The following is an 18,449-nucleotide window of genomic DNA, read 5'->3' as shown; positions in this document are numbered from 1 at the left end:
CCCCAATGGATTGCTCTCCAATGGCTATTGTAACATTGGTTACCATGGGTTACTCTAAGATGACTAAGTCCAGACAAGAAAGGGCACTAACTCTTATACTAGTTGTTATCTCAAAGGCAATCCAAGAGGGAGGTGAATTGAACTTAATTAAAAATTAAGTGCTTGATTAAGAATTAGAAATAAGTTAAACAAACACAAACAATTTAATAAAAAATGAAAGCAATTAAAGAGAATAAGGAAGAGAGATGATGACTCTTTTATAGTGGTTTGATTATCCCAAACGTTCACTTTTTTCAAGGTCTTGAGCTGCCACTATCATTAAGTGAAACTTTAAATTCTCCTTGCTTTCTACAAAGGCAAGTCACTGGTTACATTTTGTATTATATTTTGTTTAAATCCACATAAATCCAAATACAAATCCTAAAATATTAAATATTACTAATATGTAAAATTAACTTTTAATAAATTTTTATTTTCTTTTTCGATTTCCTTAATAGCCAAATATGAAAAAATATAATCCTTTCATATCATATATTTATTTTCTTAAAATTTTTCAAGTTTTGAATGGATGGTCAAACTCATATTTATTTTTTTATTTAATTTATTTTTTAAGTAACTAAAAAAATAATTCCGTAATTATTTATAATTGCCCTATAATGAAAACATCCCTAATCAAATTAACATGCCATTCAACCCCCTCTCTCTCTGTCTGTCTCTGCGGTGGCGTGCGTGGCTGCCGCTAGTCAAAAATAATAGGGGTCGCGACATTGCGGACACTTGAGAGTTTAAATAATTAGAGGGGCTGGTGTATTTCACAACTGCGCCTCAATCTGCGCTGTGCTTCTTGTACAACTACCTTCGTTTCTTCAACACAAAAGAGCCCTGGGGAGTGACACCTCTCCGTCCCGATTCTGTTGTTGCGCCGATTGGCTGCTGCGATACATGTCTGATATGGATGTCGATTCTCCCTCCGAGTTCAGTTCCCCTTCACCTCGGGATCGAATTATACGGGTACGCTTTTAGTCTGATTCCTCCTTTCAATCTCTGTTTTCGTCGTTAATTCTGTAAATTTTGCTATTCCTCTTGTTTTTTTTGGTGGAGAAAATGTCAGAGAGAGAGAGAAACTTAACATTTTACTCTTCGGTGTATTTGGACTCGGAAAAGTGGGAACCAGATGGAATCATGAACGCAGGCAGAGGGAATTGTGTACATTTCAAAAAACATTTTTACTTGTCTTTTTGTTTTTGGGTTGGATTTTCTCATGTATTTTTCGTTTTTATCTTTTTTTTTTTTGTATTCGATGGCAGAAGTGAGATGTTAGAATGAATTATTACTCGAATATCATTACAAATTTGTGCAGCAGAAGTTAAACTCAGGGATATAAGTTATTTTTTGGACTGGAGCATTAATTTGAATTTTGAACCGCTTTAGCTTTGCTGGACCTTCTCCGCCCTATTTTTGGGTTTCGCCTGAGGGAGGGGGATGGTTTGATTTGCTTGTTTATTTTGTTGTTGCTGTTGTTTTTGTTTTTCTGTTTATTGTTTTTTTTTTTTTTAAATTCTTTTGTGGTAGGACTAGGTATTCATGTTTGGTTGTCTATTCTATACCAGAGGCTTGCTCAACAAGGGTTTCCTATGGAGGGACTTGATCAACTCCAGCTCGGTTTAGTTGTCTATGTCAAGAATAACAAGTTCCGGATGCCAGAGCTTGTGTCTGCCATCTTACAGGTTGATGAGGATGTGATGGAGGCCATTCAGGCCAAGTCTGATTCTGAAAATGATCCAGTTTACCCAGGCCTGAGAGCTATTCTTCATGAAAGCATGGTTTGGTTGCAGTGGTTGATGTTTGAGGGTGAACCCAGGGTTGCCCTAAAGGGTCTCTCTGACATAAGTGTGGGTCAGCGTGGTGTTTGCGGGGCTGTTTGGGGTAACAACGATCTGGCATATCGTTGTCGAACGTGTGGGCATGATCCAACTTGTGCAATTTGTGTTCCTTGTTTCCAGAATGGGAACCACAAGGGCCATGACTATTCTATCATCTATACAGGCGGTGGTTGCTGTGATTGTGGGGATGTAACTGCATGGAAACGTGAAGGCTTTTGTTCAAAGCACAGGGGTGTGGAGCAGATACAACCTCTCTCAGAGGAGTACACAAAATCCATGGGGCCTGTTCTTGATGCTCTTCTTATCTGTTGGAGGAACAAACTGTTGTTTGCAGAAACTCTCTCTGAGGAACTTGGAGTAAATAATTGTTATGAGCATAGGGAAGTTGCAGATGAGCTAGCTTTTGTGATCATTGAGATGCTTCTTGAGTTTTGCCACTACAGTGAAAGCTTGCTAAGCTTTGTTGCTAGGAAGGTGTTCTCAACAGTTGGTTTATTGGATCTTCTGGTTAAGGCCGAGGAATATTTGGGAAAAGATGCTGTTAATAAGCTTCATGAGTTGCTCTTGAAATTGCTGGGTGAACCTGCCTTTAAGTACGAGTTTGCAAAAGCATTTATAAGTTATTACCCAATTTTTGTGAATAAAGTGTGCAAGGATATCTCACTCAAAGATAATCTGCTATTATCTACATTCTCTGTGCAAATTTTCACAGTGCAAACTTTAACGCCATGTCTTGTTGAGGAGATGAATCTATTGGAAATGCTATTGGGATGCTTGGAAGACATTTTCATTTCATGTGCCGGTGAAGATGGTCGATTACAGGTAGTGTGTAGAATTTCATTTTTTTTTTTTTGGTGAGAGCTAGATTACATTTCATTGTACTTTTTTGTTTATGCTTTCCTTGAAGTAGTGTTATGGTGGAATTATTATGCATTTATTCCCTGGGGAACTAAAAAATGGATAAATGGTTTTTCATTAACTTCTATCATCTTTGTGTTTTAGTTACATGTATTTCCCTATGTTTTCTTTGTGGGGTTTGCATATGTATAGACACTTGCAAACTTGCATGTGAATTCATGCAAGCATGTGAGCAAAATAAACTTTTGGAAACTTGCCTGAATCATATTAATATATGCAGACATTTGTATAATATGCATGTGAAAAAAAAACCAGTTGGTTGTAGGAACTAGGAATATCATTTCATGAACTCAAATGAATGCCAAGAGAAAGATAATTAAAGCCCTAGTCAACTAGCTTTTTGAAATCCACCGCATTATCTTCTTTGCTTTACCCCATGTGTTCTTTATAACTTCCTTGTTGCTATCTTTTTGTGATTTGATTCATTTGTATCATGGTAAAGGTCACCTGTAATCAAACAGTCCAACATTTATTAAAATTGATTCAACTTTTGCAAATTTAAAGATATTATAATTAAGAGGCTGCACCCCTTGTACGCTGAAGGTGACCTGTGAGGAGTAAAAAAGATTACAAAAGAGAATCTACTATTTATGTTTCAAAAGAAGAATCATATCTACCCCACATATAATTCTCTTCAATGTTCTAACTTCGTTGATAAAAGAAATTCCAATTTTACAATTGGCGTGTCAGTAGTTGGGGAAAAAATCTTCAAATTCTTTCCTTCCAAAGAAACCAAGAGGACCTTGAGGAAAACAGTGGCAAGTATTCTTGACGGACCTAGTTTTGCTCTATCCACCTGCGGAAGGGTAAATCTTTTGCTTTTTTGAGCTTCCATAGAATATTTCGGAGGGAAATGTGAAAGTGAAATCACCAAAGCTGCAAATGAAGAACAGGCAATGAATGACCTTGTAGCCGTTTCGTCTATAGTGCATCTGCTATTATTCAAATAATACATTATTAGACTTTACTCTTTTTTTTGTCATCAGCATCAATGGAAGCTGAAGGAATATAAATGCTTTTTGCTGGGAAGACCCTATCGCTCCTCTTTCTGTCTCCCTCTCCTTCTCTATCTAAAAGAAAACTTATCATTCCTGGATCAAATTTATTGAATTAGGATTGAACAAAAAAATTACTGTTTCAATTGTTTGTCCATGTGACCCTATATTTTGCTTCCCAATTCAAAATATTATTTGGGTAGAACTCACAAAAGAAACACCTTCCATCTCCCAATCGTGGGGATTTCTAATAAAGATTACATTGTAACTCAAAAATGTACTACCCAAGTTATTTAATTTTTTTTTTTGGTCGAAGCTGTTTTTTTCTCTGCCTCTATTGTATGTTGATGAGTAATCTCCTACATCAATGATAGATGGATTGGCATAAGAGAATGATGTAGGGAAATAAAGAAAACAATGGGAAAATAATAGAGACTTAAAAGAGAGTAAAAATGAAGACAAAACTCAATCTAGGGCATCACTACTCAATACCCCAATTTGCCTCTCATGATTACACATCAAGCCTTTATTTAGGCTTCTTCTAATAATAAATAAGGAAGAATAATTTGGGAAATAATAGCAAATCCCTAACAAATGAAACATAATAGCGAATCCCTAAATGCTTAAAATTACATAATTAAATTCAATTATCCCAAATTATGCTTACACATGGTAAAGGCAAAGATCTCCAAGTGCCTTATCTTGTTCATATGGGACCTCTTGATGTTCTGCATCATCCTCCTGGTTTGAGAAACTTGAATTTGAAAATATTTGAAGTGTCATGAACTGACGAAGCACAAAAAATTGCAAATGAATTATATAATTTGCAAGTTTCAAAAATACATATTGTAATGCAAGTGGACAAAGTCATTAAAGACAAACTTACTAGGAACGATAAATTCTACATGTGTGTCTCAATCATGTCTTCAGCCTTGAACTCAACGGACTTTCGCTTCATGAATGACTTAATTTCTGCAATTTCTACCTCGTCAAGCTCCTTTTATGGATTCTTTGGTCTTGTTTGTCAATATGGGAAACGTCCTTTATTCCTTGAGATTGTGTTGCTAATACAACTGGCCCTGGTTTTGACGTGGTGATGCAGGGGCAGCGTCAATGATCTAGCCATGAGAGATGGAAGGGAGGCAAGGGGAGTAAGGACAAGGGAAGCGAGGGGCGAGGAGATCAAGGGGGAAACATATGTTCACTTTCTCTATCAAATTCAACAACACCTTCTAGATTGCTTTCACACACTGTTATAAGAAAGCCTTTGACACATGAAATTACACATATACCCCAAAAACTATATTAATTTTACAAACATATCCCTAAAATACACAAATATTGCAAAGAAGCCTCCAAAATACATAATCTTGATTCAAGCAAATTACACACAAATAATTAAACAACTAAGTTCAATTGGGTATAGAACCCAATAATCGCTTGATTGTATCTTTGCTGCAGGCCTCCAATTTGGGTTGAAATGATCTATCCAAATGCCCGCTTCTTGTCCTACATCAATTCCCTTCTAAAAAGAACTCGACTCCGTTGAGTTAGGGAAAGTACCAAGGATTCCATCACCATGAGTAGAATTATCTTGCTTTATAAGAAAGGAACCAGCTGCATGCTTCAACTAGGTGAGTGGGAAGAGCTCGAGATGGCATCAACGTATACTTCTTCTTGTCAATGGTGAGGGAATAAGAATTCTTATATACATCATGCTGAACCTTCCTATCAAAAAACCATGGATGACCCAAAAGAATATGACAAATTTTGAGAGGAAGAATATCACATAGCATCGTCTCCACAATGGAACCAATCTTAAGTAAGCAACAATCATGGACCTTCAAGTTGGTATTATTCACCCAAGCAATTTTGTATGGATTGGGATGAGGTTCAACTTCCAAATTTAACTTTTGCAGCTTCTTTGAAAACTTCATTTGTACAACTACTAGGATTATTAACTAAAGTACAAAGCTGCTTTTTGCAAATCACCTGAGTTTGAAAGATGTTGATTTGCCTCCAATTTTTTTCTTCAACCTTGTGGGAAGACAACATATGTCTAAGCACTAAACAAATTTTTACATTGCCATCATGATCATCTACGTCACTTGGGATCTTTGTTTCAGCTTCAGCTACTTGAGTGCGATCATCCTTATCATCTTTTTCTACAACAACCATGACTTGGTTACGGCATTGTGTAGATCGATGCCCAAAACCTTGTCATTTAAAGCATTTGAGTATTGGTTGGCCATTAGAAGTTGTTATGGAATGTTCAAGAGTCTACCAAGGGGTATTAGTCTTAACTCTTTTACTCACTTGCTCAATTGTCTTCTTTCATACAACTCCACTAGTACTTTTCTCAAACTAAAGGGTTGATCTAGCTCCAGTAGGATTATGTTTCAGATTCTCCTCAATCTAAGCGGGACTTGTACTGCATCTCCAATTGTAACAAGACAACATGCAACAAGCTTGGAGGCAATAGTTGGCTTCAATCTTTTCCTGTACAAAGTTATAATCACATCTTTTTTCCATCCTATGTCAGCACAAGTACCCAAATGATAGAATCTACTAGTGTTTTTTATCACTGTCTTGCTTCTTCTGGTTTGCTTAATCTTATCCCATGTTGTAACTTCACCAAGTCTTCTTCTTCTAAAGATCTCCTGTTGTTTAATCCATCAAATTTGAGTAGTTTCCTTCAATTTTGATTTAGCCAAATACAATTTTCTAGCCTCATTCATGTCATACCATCAGAAATAGTACTACAAAGAAGACACCCAATCATCAAATTCACTAGGAGAACCATGACCATTAAATTCTGAGGCTTGAGACTTTTAATTTATTCCCTTCACTTAAATGATCATTTAGGCCTTCACACAATCAAAAGTATGAGGGACAATAGCTACTCCACTATCTTGTTTGGTAGGAAAACCCATGGGCCTTTTACCTAAGGCTGCAACTTTGGTTATTAGCCAATCCAAAACATTGGTAATAGTGTCCAAGGCATTTTCCATGTTTTGTACCTACCAGATAACAATTCCACCTTTGCAGACAATTCAACATTGGTCACCATGATGCAATTATATATCACTAAAGATTCTTAAATAATTTTCTAATAATCATCAATTTGTTTCTTGCAAACCACAAATCAGATTCTAATTTAAAAAAAAAAAACTATCTTCAATTCACCTTTGATCTTGAGAGTGAAATGAAAAAAATTTGCTTTGAAAATTCACAAAATGCAGCAATTGACAACAAAAATTTCTCATTCTTATAGCAAATTATAACGCTTGCAAAATATCAAGTCCATGCCCAAAATATCATGCTACAGATAAAAATATTATAGAAGAAATTCAAATATTGTGGTTGGGGCAATTTCTCGTGAGTCTTGCAGTTGGAGGGTATTTTGGAAAGTTTTCCCACATTCTTTGCTAGGGCCTGAGGTGCATGAGTTGTCGGTGGCAAGTCTCTAGGGATGAAACTCTAGGTGAAGGTAGATCAAGGGGTGAGGACTGTAGTAGTGGTGGTTGTTTGATGAAAAAAAACACAAGGACACTTGGGATTTTGGAAGTCTAGTGGTTGGGGAACTTATCTCTAGTGCATTGGATGGTGATGAAATTTTGAGGGGGAGGATTTTGGCAGGATTATGTTTTCAATGGGATAAGTGGTGTTGCAGGATGGTGTCCAAAAAGTGATGTTTGAAAAAATGGGGACATAGCTGGAATTTTTGAAAAGTTTAGGCTATGAATACTTTTGTTTCTAGGATCTTTGTGCAACTCTGAATTTGTAGAACAATTTGATGTAAAATAAGCGCGTGAGAGAGAGAGAGAGAGAGAGAGAGAGAGAGCATTTTGATACCAAATGATGTAGGATTTTGGGGAGAAATAGAGAATTGTAGAAGAGAGTATTAGAGGACGATTCACTTTCCAATTTGGATGATTTTGAGAAGAAGAAGAAGAGAGAATAGGCAGGGACAGGCAGAAGATTTAGAAATAGAACAGGGAAATAAACAAACTAAAGACAAAATAGATGAGAAGAGAAGGGTAGTAAAGAAAAAGAAGATAAGGAAGAAGAAGAGGAAAGGAGAAGAGTGAGGTTAAAATTGGTGGATTGAAATGGAAGTATGGAGATTGAATTTGGGTTTTGATACCAAATGATGTAGGGGAAGATGGAAGGAAGAGGGAAGTGAAGAGACAAACAACCACCTTCTCAATTCAAATTCAACAACCACCTTCTACATTGCCTTCACACATTATTTATAAGAAAACCTCTAATGCACAAAATTCAACATTTTCCCTTACACTTAGATTTTGGGGAGAAACAGAGGGCTATAGAACAGGGAATATTAGAGGATGATTCACTTTCCAATTTGGAAGATGTTTGAGAAGCATGTGTGATTTTAAGAATGGATTGTTGATTGACCATTTTGGAGTTGATCTTGATTTTGTAGGAGGATGGCTTGTTGCAGGAGGGTGGGCCTTGGATCAATGGTAAGGTTGCTCCTTTGTGATAAGTTGGTCATAGGTTCAAGTTGAAGGAAACATCCTCTCTGCATAAAAGTAAAGGTAAGGCTGCGTACACTATGATGACCCTCCTCCTATCCCCGTAAAGCGAGCAGCCTTGTGGCTTAGCCGCTTAGGGATGTCCTTCTAAGTATGGCTTGCTGCATCCTTTTGAGGGGGATTTTGGAGGCGAAGAAGAAGAGGTATTGGGTCGGAATGTGGTTCTAGTATAGAAAACATAACAGTTGGAGAGAGTTTGCCGAAATTGGTTTTTTGAAATTATGCACGTAGGTAAAGATGATTTGATTCACAATTTTGACTAGATGGTAGCGTTAAATGGTGAGGGGTCTTTGTTTTCTAACCTTGAGCATAATAACATCCTAGTGGACATCTTGGCCTTACCTTTTCTTGTGGGAGGGATGATGATGTAGAAAGAGGTCTTAAATTTTGATTTTGACTAAAATTTCAGTACTCCAAAAGTATGGAAATTTCAATGAAAATTTTGATTTCATTGTCAATTCTATTTTGATTTAAGAAAAATGACGGAAAAAAAGTAGCAAAGAATGGAATTCTTTTATGAAACTTTAGAAATTGTTCATAGATATAATAATGCAAGTTTTGGGACTAATATATTACAAATTAAATACATCTATATTGTCAGACTAATATTTTACAAATTAAATACATCTATGCTATCTATGAGGTGCAATAGTTGTAATACAATGTGTATTAAACATTTCTAAGATAATGTGTATTAGGCAAATTTGGTTTATATAAATGAAATTCATAAATCAATTAATACTATTATTATACAAATAAAGATAATTTAGACATGAATTGATGAATAAAATGTTGTTGTATGTTTATTTTTTCATATAGTTTCAAAAGCCATTTGAATAATCTTTTGTTTCAATAAGAAAATAAGATAAATTAAGAGAGAAATTTGCGTCTAAATCTCACATTGAATTATGAGGAAATTTTTTGAGTTCTTGATCCATTCCAATTCTTGTTTATTTGGAAGGCAAAAACTCCCCTGAAAGTTAAGGCCTTGATTTGGCTGATTGTGCTTAATAAAATCAATACTAATAACCAGTTGCAGATTGGTGGACCTTTAAAGGCCTCATCTCTAGATGTTTGCGTGTTCTGTTACTTGAACTCTGAAACAGCACCTCATTTGTTTTTACACTGTCTATGTTTGGAGAATTTGGACTAAATTATTTGGTGTGTTGGGAGAAACTTGGTTTTGATTAGCATCAGTGCAGGGAATGTTGTCTACTTATTATGAGGGCTTTGGAAGAAAGAAGAAGAGGACTGCACTTTTGAAATGTGATATTTTCACTGTTGTGGGGATTATGATTGGAGCATAATGTATGGTTTTTTTCATGGAGAAAATTGAATTGGCAGCTGTTCTGGGAGAAGATTCAATACCTGTCCTCTTTATAGTGTGTTGGCTTTGGGTGTTTCAAGGGAGTTACCTTTCCAGAGGTTCTGCAAGAATGGAGGAATCTTTTGCTTTTATTTTTTTCAAAATTTATTTGTTTTATTAGTTTTTTATTTCTGGATTTTTCCAAATTTTTTATGGGAGAAGTCTTATTCTCCTTTTTGTATATTCTTCTCTTATCAATGAACTTTCTTCTTTTGTTATAAAAAAAAAAAGTTTTGAGGAAATTTCATTCTATAGCTAAATTGTCAGGAAGTTCCGCTAAAATTTTGAGATTTCAATGAATTTGGATGATTTATTGAAATTTCAGTGGAAATCATGTAAGGTGGAAAGCAATTGCCATTGTGATTTTGAGGGTGATGGTAAGTGGAAATTTCGACAGAAAACAATTTTGTAAAAATTTAAGACCATAATTAGAGATAGATATTCCAATGGAGGATCCAAGCTCATCTAAATCTAGTAAGAATGCAAAGACTGACGAACTCCTTGACGACCTAGATTTGAAATTAGTAGATCTCGTAGGAAATGTGGTGAGGTTGGATTTGAGTCCTAGACCTTATGAGAGGGGGAAAAATGAAAATTTAGAGTTAAAGAAGCTAGCTTCTTCTATTGATTATGGGGGTGGTAAGTGTGTTGGGGAGAGTGTTATATGTGTTACGTTTGAGGATTATTAAGAGGTTTGGGGGACTTTAGGAAGAGGGGTTTGATTAAGGAGATTATGAATAGGGATTCCTCCGGTATTGTTCTTATTCAAGAAACAAAGTTGGAGATGATAGATGGGGAGGGGGGCTATCAGGATCATCTATGGTGGTCTTTGTTGGGATTTGGATTTTTACTTTCTAGGGTTCCGTCAAGAGATATACTTGTTATGTGGGGCACTTGTTCTATCTCTAGAGTGGATAGTTTGGTGGGTTTTGTTTAACTCTCAATTTTCATTGAAGTGATAGGGAGGGGTTGTAGTGGATTTCTTCTGTGTATGGTCCCTAGACCAACTCTTAGGAGTACTTTTTGGGATGAGCTTTATTATGTTTATGACTTTTGCTCCCCTAGGTGGATCTTGTGTGGTGACTTTAACACAACAAAGTTTTTAGTGGGAAAAAAAGGTGCTGGAAGGGTAACAATTAGCACGCAACATTTTGACCTCTTATTGGGAGTGCTGTTTGAGAGATCAACCTTTGTGTAATGCTGCCTTTACTTGGTTTGTGGGAGGGGCTATAGGGCAGTTGCTAGTAGGGAGTAGGCTCTATGTTTTTGTTTTGCACTGAGTGGGAGGATGAATTTTCTGATCTCTCCCAAATTGTTCTCACGCGACTTACTTTTGATCATTTTCCTATCATACTGGAATCAAATAAGGTATCTTAGGGCCTTACTATTTTAGGTTTGAAAATATGTGGTTGGATCATGAAACTTTTCAGCCACTGGTGTGGACTTCTTGGGGAGAGGAAATGGAGAGGGGTTGGCAAGGATTTAGGTTTATGAGGAAATTGAAGAGATTGGATGAGAAGTTGAAAGAATGGACTAAGGAGGTGTTTGGTGATATTAGGACAAAAAATCCAACGTTTTATGTGAGTTTGATTCATAGGATAGGAGGAAGAGGATGTTATCCTCTTGAAAAGCGTGGAGGTGAAGAGGGTTCCTTTGAAGAATGAGTTGGAAGAGGTGCTTGCAAGGAAATGAGAAGTTGGAGACAAATGACCAAGTTTAAGTGGGTCAAATATGGTCATTGCAATTTTAGTTTTTTCCATAGGCCAGCGAATGGCAATTAGGAAGAATGTGATTAAGAAGTTGGATGTGGGAAGGGTAGAGATTATTTTTGACCCTATCACCCTAGTCGGATTGCCTATGAGATCACTGACTTCTCTTCTAACATATATTCTAAGGAGGGTGTTTGTAGATTGATGATTGAGGGATTAAAGTGGAATCCTACTTCTGGAGATCAGATGTCCTAGTTGGAGAGACCTTTCAAGGATGCTGTATTTGGGATGGAGAGGGATAAGGCTTTGGGACTGGATGACTTTAATATGGCTTTCTTTCAAGATTGTTGGGATGTTATTAAGGGAGATTTGCTTAAAGTATTTATTGAATTTTAAGGAATCTAGGTTTTGGTGCCTAAGAAAAGTATATTTATCAAGATAGAATATTTCAAACCTATTAGTCTAGTTTCTAGTGTGTATAAGATTATCACTAAAATATTAGCTAATAGGCCAAGCGTGGTGCTTGATATGACCATTTCTAGTGCTCAAAGTGCATTTGTGGGGGTTAGTCAAATAGTGGATGCCATTTTGGTGGCTAATGAAGTGGTTGAGGGTATTCAAAGGAGAAAGAAGAGGGGTTTCATTTTTAAAGTGGACTTTGAGAAAGCTTATGATAGAGTTTGTTGGGGTTTTGAATAAAATCTTTGTGAGGAAGGCGTTTGGTGAGAGATGGTGTCGGTGGATAGGGCTACAAACGAGCCGAGCCGAGCTTCAGCATGCTCGGCTCGGAATGGTGGGAGCTTAGGTCAATTCGAGCTCAGAATGTCAGGTAAAAATATTGGTTCGGGCTCGACTCATTTGCAGGCTTGGGTTTAAGCTCGGGCTCGATTTGGGGCTAAAATTTTATAAATTACCTAATAATAACAATCTCCACTTATTTTGTTTGAAATAATAAATATCATTATCATTGGCCCTAAATAACCTTTTCCTTGGAGTTAACAAGATGTAAAATATCATGAATAAATGACCCCAAATATATTACTACATAACATAAATTTGAAAATCCACCAAAGTATGAGTTTGAAAAAATGACAAACGCAATCCAAAGAAACTAATAAAGCACTCCAAACATAATCCCAAAAAAAATAATAAAAACACAAACAAACACACAATCAAAAGATAATAAGTCCAAACACAATCCTCAAGTCCCATGAAAAAACTAACTACATCCAAAAGAAAGTTCGCATTGATTTCATCAATCCTCAAGCCCCATCAAATTCATTTCAATCTCAATCCTCAATCCTCAATTTTCAAGTCCTATTCATTTCATTAATCTTTTGGCAATATAATCTCTTTTGTTTCCTCCTTATCCTATAACCAAATAAAAAGTTTATGTTATTATAGAAAATCATAATAAAAAATATAAATCAATCAAATTAAAAGAATTAAACCTTACCTTTCTCTTTCTCTTTCTCTCTCTTCTTTCCATATAAACTCCGAAGCCAATCCTTAGAACAAAGTAGGACTTGCATAGTCTCTGCTGCCAATGACGCATGATATGTCAATTACTCTGCCACCAGCATTAAAAGCTGATTCTGATGCTACTGTGGTGATAGGAATTGACAATATATCACAAGCCATCTTTGATAAAGTTTGGAATTTTAGATTATTTTATTTGCACCATTCTAATGCATCAAATTCTAATGGAGAATCTTTAGCACAAATGTAAGCACGTTCCTCTAAATAAATATCCAACTCTGACTCTGTATTGTTCACAACATCAACACTTCTTATAAATTCACCAAACTTTGATCTACCACTCCTCTTTCCCTTCCTTCCATTTTGAGTGGTACAAGAACTTGTAGCACTAGAACTTGTACCGCTAGAACTCAAAGTCAAACCCATAGAACTCGTAACTTGGATGTGTGCATCAACATAGTCACCATAAAGCTTGTATAAAGTCTTGCGAACAATGGAAATATGTTAGTCACAGAAGCTGTTGGGTAAACGAGAGGGAAACTAAACCAATTTCATCTTGTTCCTTGGGTCTAAAACCGCTGCTATGGATATCAACAAGTTGCGCTCACCCCAATATTTATCAAATTTCACCTTCATTTTTTTTGCCATTGCCTCCATATGGTCAACTCCACATGTAGAGTTCTCATCTATGCACTTCTTAATCCTCCAAAGTTCAGAAAGGAATAAATTTGAAGTTGGATACTCTGAACCTGAAATAATATTAGTGATTTCACCAAATGTTCCTAGAAAAGAGCAAACATTTTCAACTTTTTGCCAATCCTCATCAGTAGGCAAGTTTTGATAAGTAGAATCTCGTGCATGGTATCAGGGGAATACATCCTTGAACTCCAAAGCTGCCACTAACATTGCATATGTTGCATTCCATCGAGTACTCACATCCAAAATCAACTTCTTTGAGCTCAATTGCAATTGTTTGACAATCTAAGCAAACATGATGATACACGGCTCCGAGTTTGTAGCATGCTTTACACTTTCACGCACATGATTATGTCTTGAATTTCAGAAGACCATCCTGTACCAAAATATTGAGATTGCGCACAAAAACGCACATGAAAAAACTTACCACGAGCAGGAAGCTTCTGTTGATAAGACAAACTATCCTTTAATAACCTCACGTCTACATCATTGTAGGACGCATTATCAACCGCAATGCTACTAACTTTCTTCTCAATCCCCCACTCTACCAAACACTTGTATAAAGCATCATACACATTAACTCCTGAATGCGGAGGTGGAACATTGCAAAAGTTTAGAATACACTTTTGAAACTTCCAATCAGGATCCACAAAATGACATGTTAAAACCATATATTGGATCTTTTGTCCAGATTTCCAAAAATCTGTTGTCACACTAACCCTAATGATGACCTTTAATGGGGGTTTTACCTTCTTCTGATCAATCTAAAGAGGCAGTGTTAACAATCTGCTCTTGACATAGTTCGTGAGATCTTCATGTAGTGGGGGGTAGCAGTATTCATTAGTAAGTTAAACAAGTCATATTCCATGAAGTTAAAGGGTAACTCATGAACCATAACCATATGGGCTGCAATTTCCCTCACCTTTGTGTGATCATACTTGAAGTTTTGAATTGATGCCACTCTTTGTCCTTGCCATACTAACTGAAAGGTTCTGTTGCCCTGAAAGAGTGCATATGCACCTAACACAAATCGTCAAGTGTCTTAGAAATGTTGATGTAGCACCATCCCTTTTATGGCAAAATTTTGTTTGGACTGAATACATTGCATCTTTTAGTTCCATCTCCAAGAGTGATTTCCTTGAACTCTTCCCAGCATTTGGATTTCTTCTTCATTCTCTTCCCATCATGTAGGTTTTCATTTCCTTCCTCTAGTTCTATAACTTCTTCTGTATTTTCATTTGTTCCTACATGCTTACCTTGTTCTTCCATCTTAGTAATTAATGGACTTTTTAAATCTTCTTTAGAATGAAAAGGAGTTGAAGATTGCTCGGGAGAAGTGAAGCTTTGCATTCTTTGTTATCTAGATAGATCTGAATACTAGACAATAAACATTAAAAAAAAGGAGATTAAAACATTGAAATAATTGTGGCAAACAATTGGATAGTTGGAAAAAGAAAGCATGCAATTAGGAGTAAATTCAATTCCAACTAAATACACGAATGTTGGTAAATGATTATTATATGACAAAAGCATGATTTCTGTAAGATCCCAAATCTTTACAATTGTAAGAATATTAAATTAAAAAATTGGATAGTTGGAAGATGAAAGCATTCAATTGCATGTGTAGGTAAGCTCTAACACTTTGCATTATTTTGCAGTTGCTAGTACATAAATAAATAAATTAATAAATCTCTCTTTACCCCCCGCCCCCAAAAAAAAAGAAAGAAAGATCTCCAAAATTGTGCACTTTGTTTGGTTATTATGTTCAAAATGAAATGACTATATGGTATATGAGGGTTGAAAAATGATGGACATATTTTTGGTGATTATTTTGTTTTCCTCTTTTGAATTTTAAATAACGATGGACATATATGTTATTTTCATATTAAAATCACATTTCATCATGTCAAAAATTGACACACGATCCTCATGTCCACAATTCATTAGTAATCAAATAATCGAGGAAAAAATGATTAGGAGACTTTCGATGGCCTCGGGAGCCTTTTTCTAATGTTTAGGTTAGAATAAGCATAAGAATGAAATAATATAATGAGTGCAGCAATTGAAAATGCCTTACCTTCTTCCTTCCCCCATCTATTTTTTATAGACCCCTAAGGAATTAATATTCCTAAATTATAGAGATTGTATGTCCATGGTGAGTTTCCTCAATCGATTAGACTTTTTCCTAATTTTTTCACTATAAGCTTGATCTTTTAATAAGTTATGCCTACTTACGAGGTAGGTCTTTCCTCCTTTGGTATTTTTCAAAGTCGGAGTCCCTCTATTGGTCCATATGACAATGGGTTGATTAACATTTATAAGTTTTTGTTCCCCTCCCCCCAGCCCTCTTCAAACTCTTAGAGCAAGGAGGGAACTTCAATTCTAGGTTCACTTAGGAGTATTCTGTTTGTTGTTTCAATTTCAATTAATTAAATGTTAGGCATTACAAAGTTGGTCAATTCAGCTACAAACATCCATAATTACGAATTTGATCATTTGAATTGTAGTTCGGGCACATTAAATAATCATTAACCATTATAAAGAGAACCCAACTGAAAAGCACTCAATAAAAAATGCATTTAATGTACTTCAGTCAAACTGAAAAGCAATCAAATCAGCTCAACAGAACCAAGAACAAAGAAAATTCTCAGTTCATGATCATTGGAAACAGAAACCAAAATAGCATACCTCACCAATAGGAATGATGACCACACTGAAAAGCAATCGAAATCTCAGTTCATGATCATCGGAAAAATCAGAGCACTGGCATTCGACCAAAAATGAATGAAATAATTATAGCAATGATGACCACGAATTGATGCCCTAGCTCTTAATTTGACATTGAAAGCCGCAATTGTGGAAGAAAATGTGGTTCTAACTACAATTCTGTGATTCCAAGATTCCAATCGTCGATTAATTGTTGATCTGTTTTGTGGTGGCCGATCTCCTTCGTGGATGATCTCCTTCATCATTCGTGGTGGCTGATCTCCTTTGTGGTCGATGATTGTTGACTGCGATCTCTCTCTGTGGTTGTTCGTAGAAGAGTGGAAGGAATGAGGAGAAGGGGCAGAAGCTAGAAGATTCAAGAGAAGGGGCAGGAGTGCAAAACAGAAGGGGAAGGCCGAAGGTGTAGGGCTATAGGTCATGTAGCTGTGTACAGTGTGCATAGAAGTCAGAATACAGGTGTAGGGCTATTGGGCTGAGATTTGTTCCTTTTATCCTTGGGTGATTGGGCCAAGTTAATAAACCTATTAATGAGCCCCTTACCTAGCTCCTTAACGAGCCTAATAAACGAACCTATTCGATTACGTTATTGAGCCACTCACAAGCTGAAACGAGCCAAGCCTGGCTGTGCTCATGCTCGGCTCATTTACAAATCGAGCCTAAAAATTGGGCTTGGGACTCGCTCATTTAGATAATAAACGAGCTCGAATGAGCCCTTACTGAGCCAAGCTCCTGAGCAGCTGGTTCGTTTGCAGCCCTATCGGTGGATGTGGGGTTGTATTTCTAATGTGTTCTTCTTGTTCATAGTGAATGGTGAACCTAAGTCTTGGTTTAGTGCCTTGAGGGGTATTAGACAAGGTGACCCACTTCCCCCTTTTTGTTTGTCTTAGAGGCTGATGATTTGAGTGGAATGGTGGATCGGGGTGTAGTAAGAGGGCTGGCACTAAAGAGAGAGGGATTGGTGGTTTCTCATCTTGAGTTTGCCAATGACACCATTTTCCTTTTAGATGATCACAGTCTTCCTTTTAAGAGTATTTTGGGTATTCTTTTCATGTTTTTAGAGGGTTTCTTGCTTAAGATTAGCATGGGAAAAAGCAACTTAGTTGCTATTCATGTGCTTGATGAGTGTGTTAGGGAATGGTCCGTTGATTTGGGGTTTGGTTTGTTAGATTGGCCTTTGACATACTTAAGAGTCCCTTTGGGCGGTGATACCATATCTATGAATTTTTGGAATCTTGTAGTGGAAGTGTGGCAAGGCATTTAGATTGTTGGAAGGGGGTTTTTTTGTTTCTTGAATCACTCTTATCCAAGATTATCTAACTAGTATCCCGTTGTATTACTTGTCTATTTTTAAGATTTCTCTAGGAATTTCTAGCAAGATTGAGAAAATTATGAGAGATTTCTTGTGGTCTGGACTTTGGGGTCATAAGGATCATTGATGAGTTGGGATGTGGTGTCCAAGTCAAAATTGGAGGATGGGTCGGGTCTTTGAAAGTTGGTTCCTAGAAGCATTGCCCTCTTCGTTGAAGGGCTTTGGCATTTTCCCTTAAGAGGATTCTTCTCTGTCATAGTCATTAGAAGCAAGTTTGGGTTGAGCAAGAATGAGTGGGATACCAATGTTTGATTTAGATGTTCTTTAGAGAGTCCTGATTCATTTCTCACACTAATTGTGTGGTGGGAAGGGGTTCTTGGATTCATTTTTAGAAATATAATTGGCTGGGTAGTGTCATTTTGTCCATCTTTTTTCCTCATCTATTCCATTTGAGCTCAAGGCAGAATAGCATTATTTCTTTCTTTGTTGTTGATTTGGGAAGTCCTTTGGCTTTATGGGATTTTCATTTTATGAGATCTCTTAATAGTAGAGAATTGGTTGAGCTGTCCTCCTTATTGATTTTGTTGAATAATTGTCATTTTCTTTGGGAATTATTGTCCGCTCTTGGTCTTTGATCATTTAGGGGCATTTTCTTATATATCTTTTTGTTAATTCTTAACCCATTCTAATTCCTCTTTACCTCTTTATTCTATTGTTTGGAAGGCCAAAGTAACCCCAAAAATTAAGGCTTTATCTGGTTGGTCGACAGTCATGTGACTCATGCTTAATAGAATCCATACCAATAACT

At 36.4% G+C, this 18,449-nt stretch overlaps 1 protein-coding gene across 2 annotated transcripts in view; it reads left to right on the top strand.

Annotated features, from left to right (window-relative positions):
- The first annotated feature begins 674 nt into the window (after positions 1–674).
- Positions 675–18,449, top strand: part of LOC131160103 (E3 ubiquitin-protein ligase PRT6) — a 119,649-nt gene continuing 101,874 nt past the window's right edge. Inside the window, exons 1-2 of one of the 2 annotated variants that reach the window (XR_009137931.1) lie at positions 675–1,011; positions 1,611–2,705. Coding sequence is in view for 1 of the 2 variants with exons in the window: in XM_058115443.1 (XP_057971426.1) it covers positions 943–1,011; positions 1,611–2,705 (1,164 nt within the window). In the remaining variant the exon portion in view is untranslated. The remainder of the gene's footprint in view (positions 1,012–1,610; positions 2,706–18,449) is intronic. The other variant, XM_058115443.1, reaches the window with a different exon arrangement.

The sequence above is a fragment of the Malania oleifera genome, chromosome 7, assembly GCF_029873635.1.
Source record: "Malania oleifera isolate guangnan ecotype guangnan chromosome 7, ASM2987363v1, whole genome shotgun sequence".
Classification (NCBI taxonomy): Eukaryota; Viridiplantae; Streptophyta; class Magnoliopsida; order Santalales; family Ximeniaceae; genus Malania; species Malania oleifera.
This window is presented reverse-complemented; position numbering and strand designations above follow the sequence as displayed.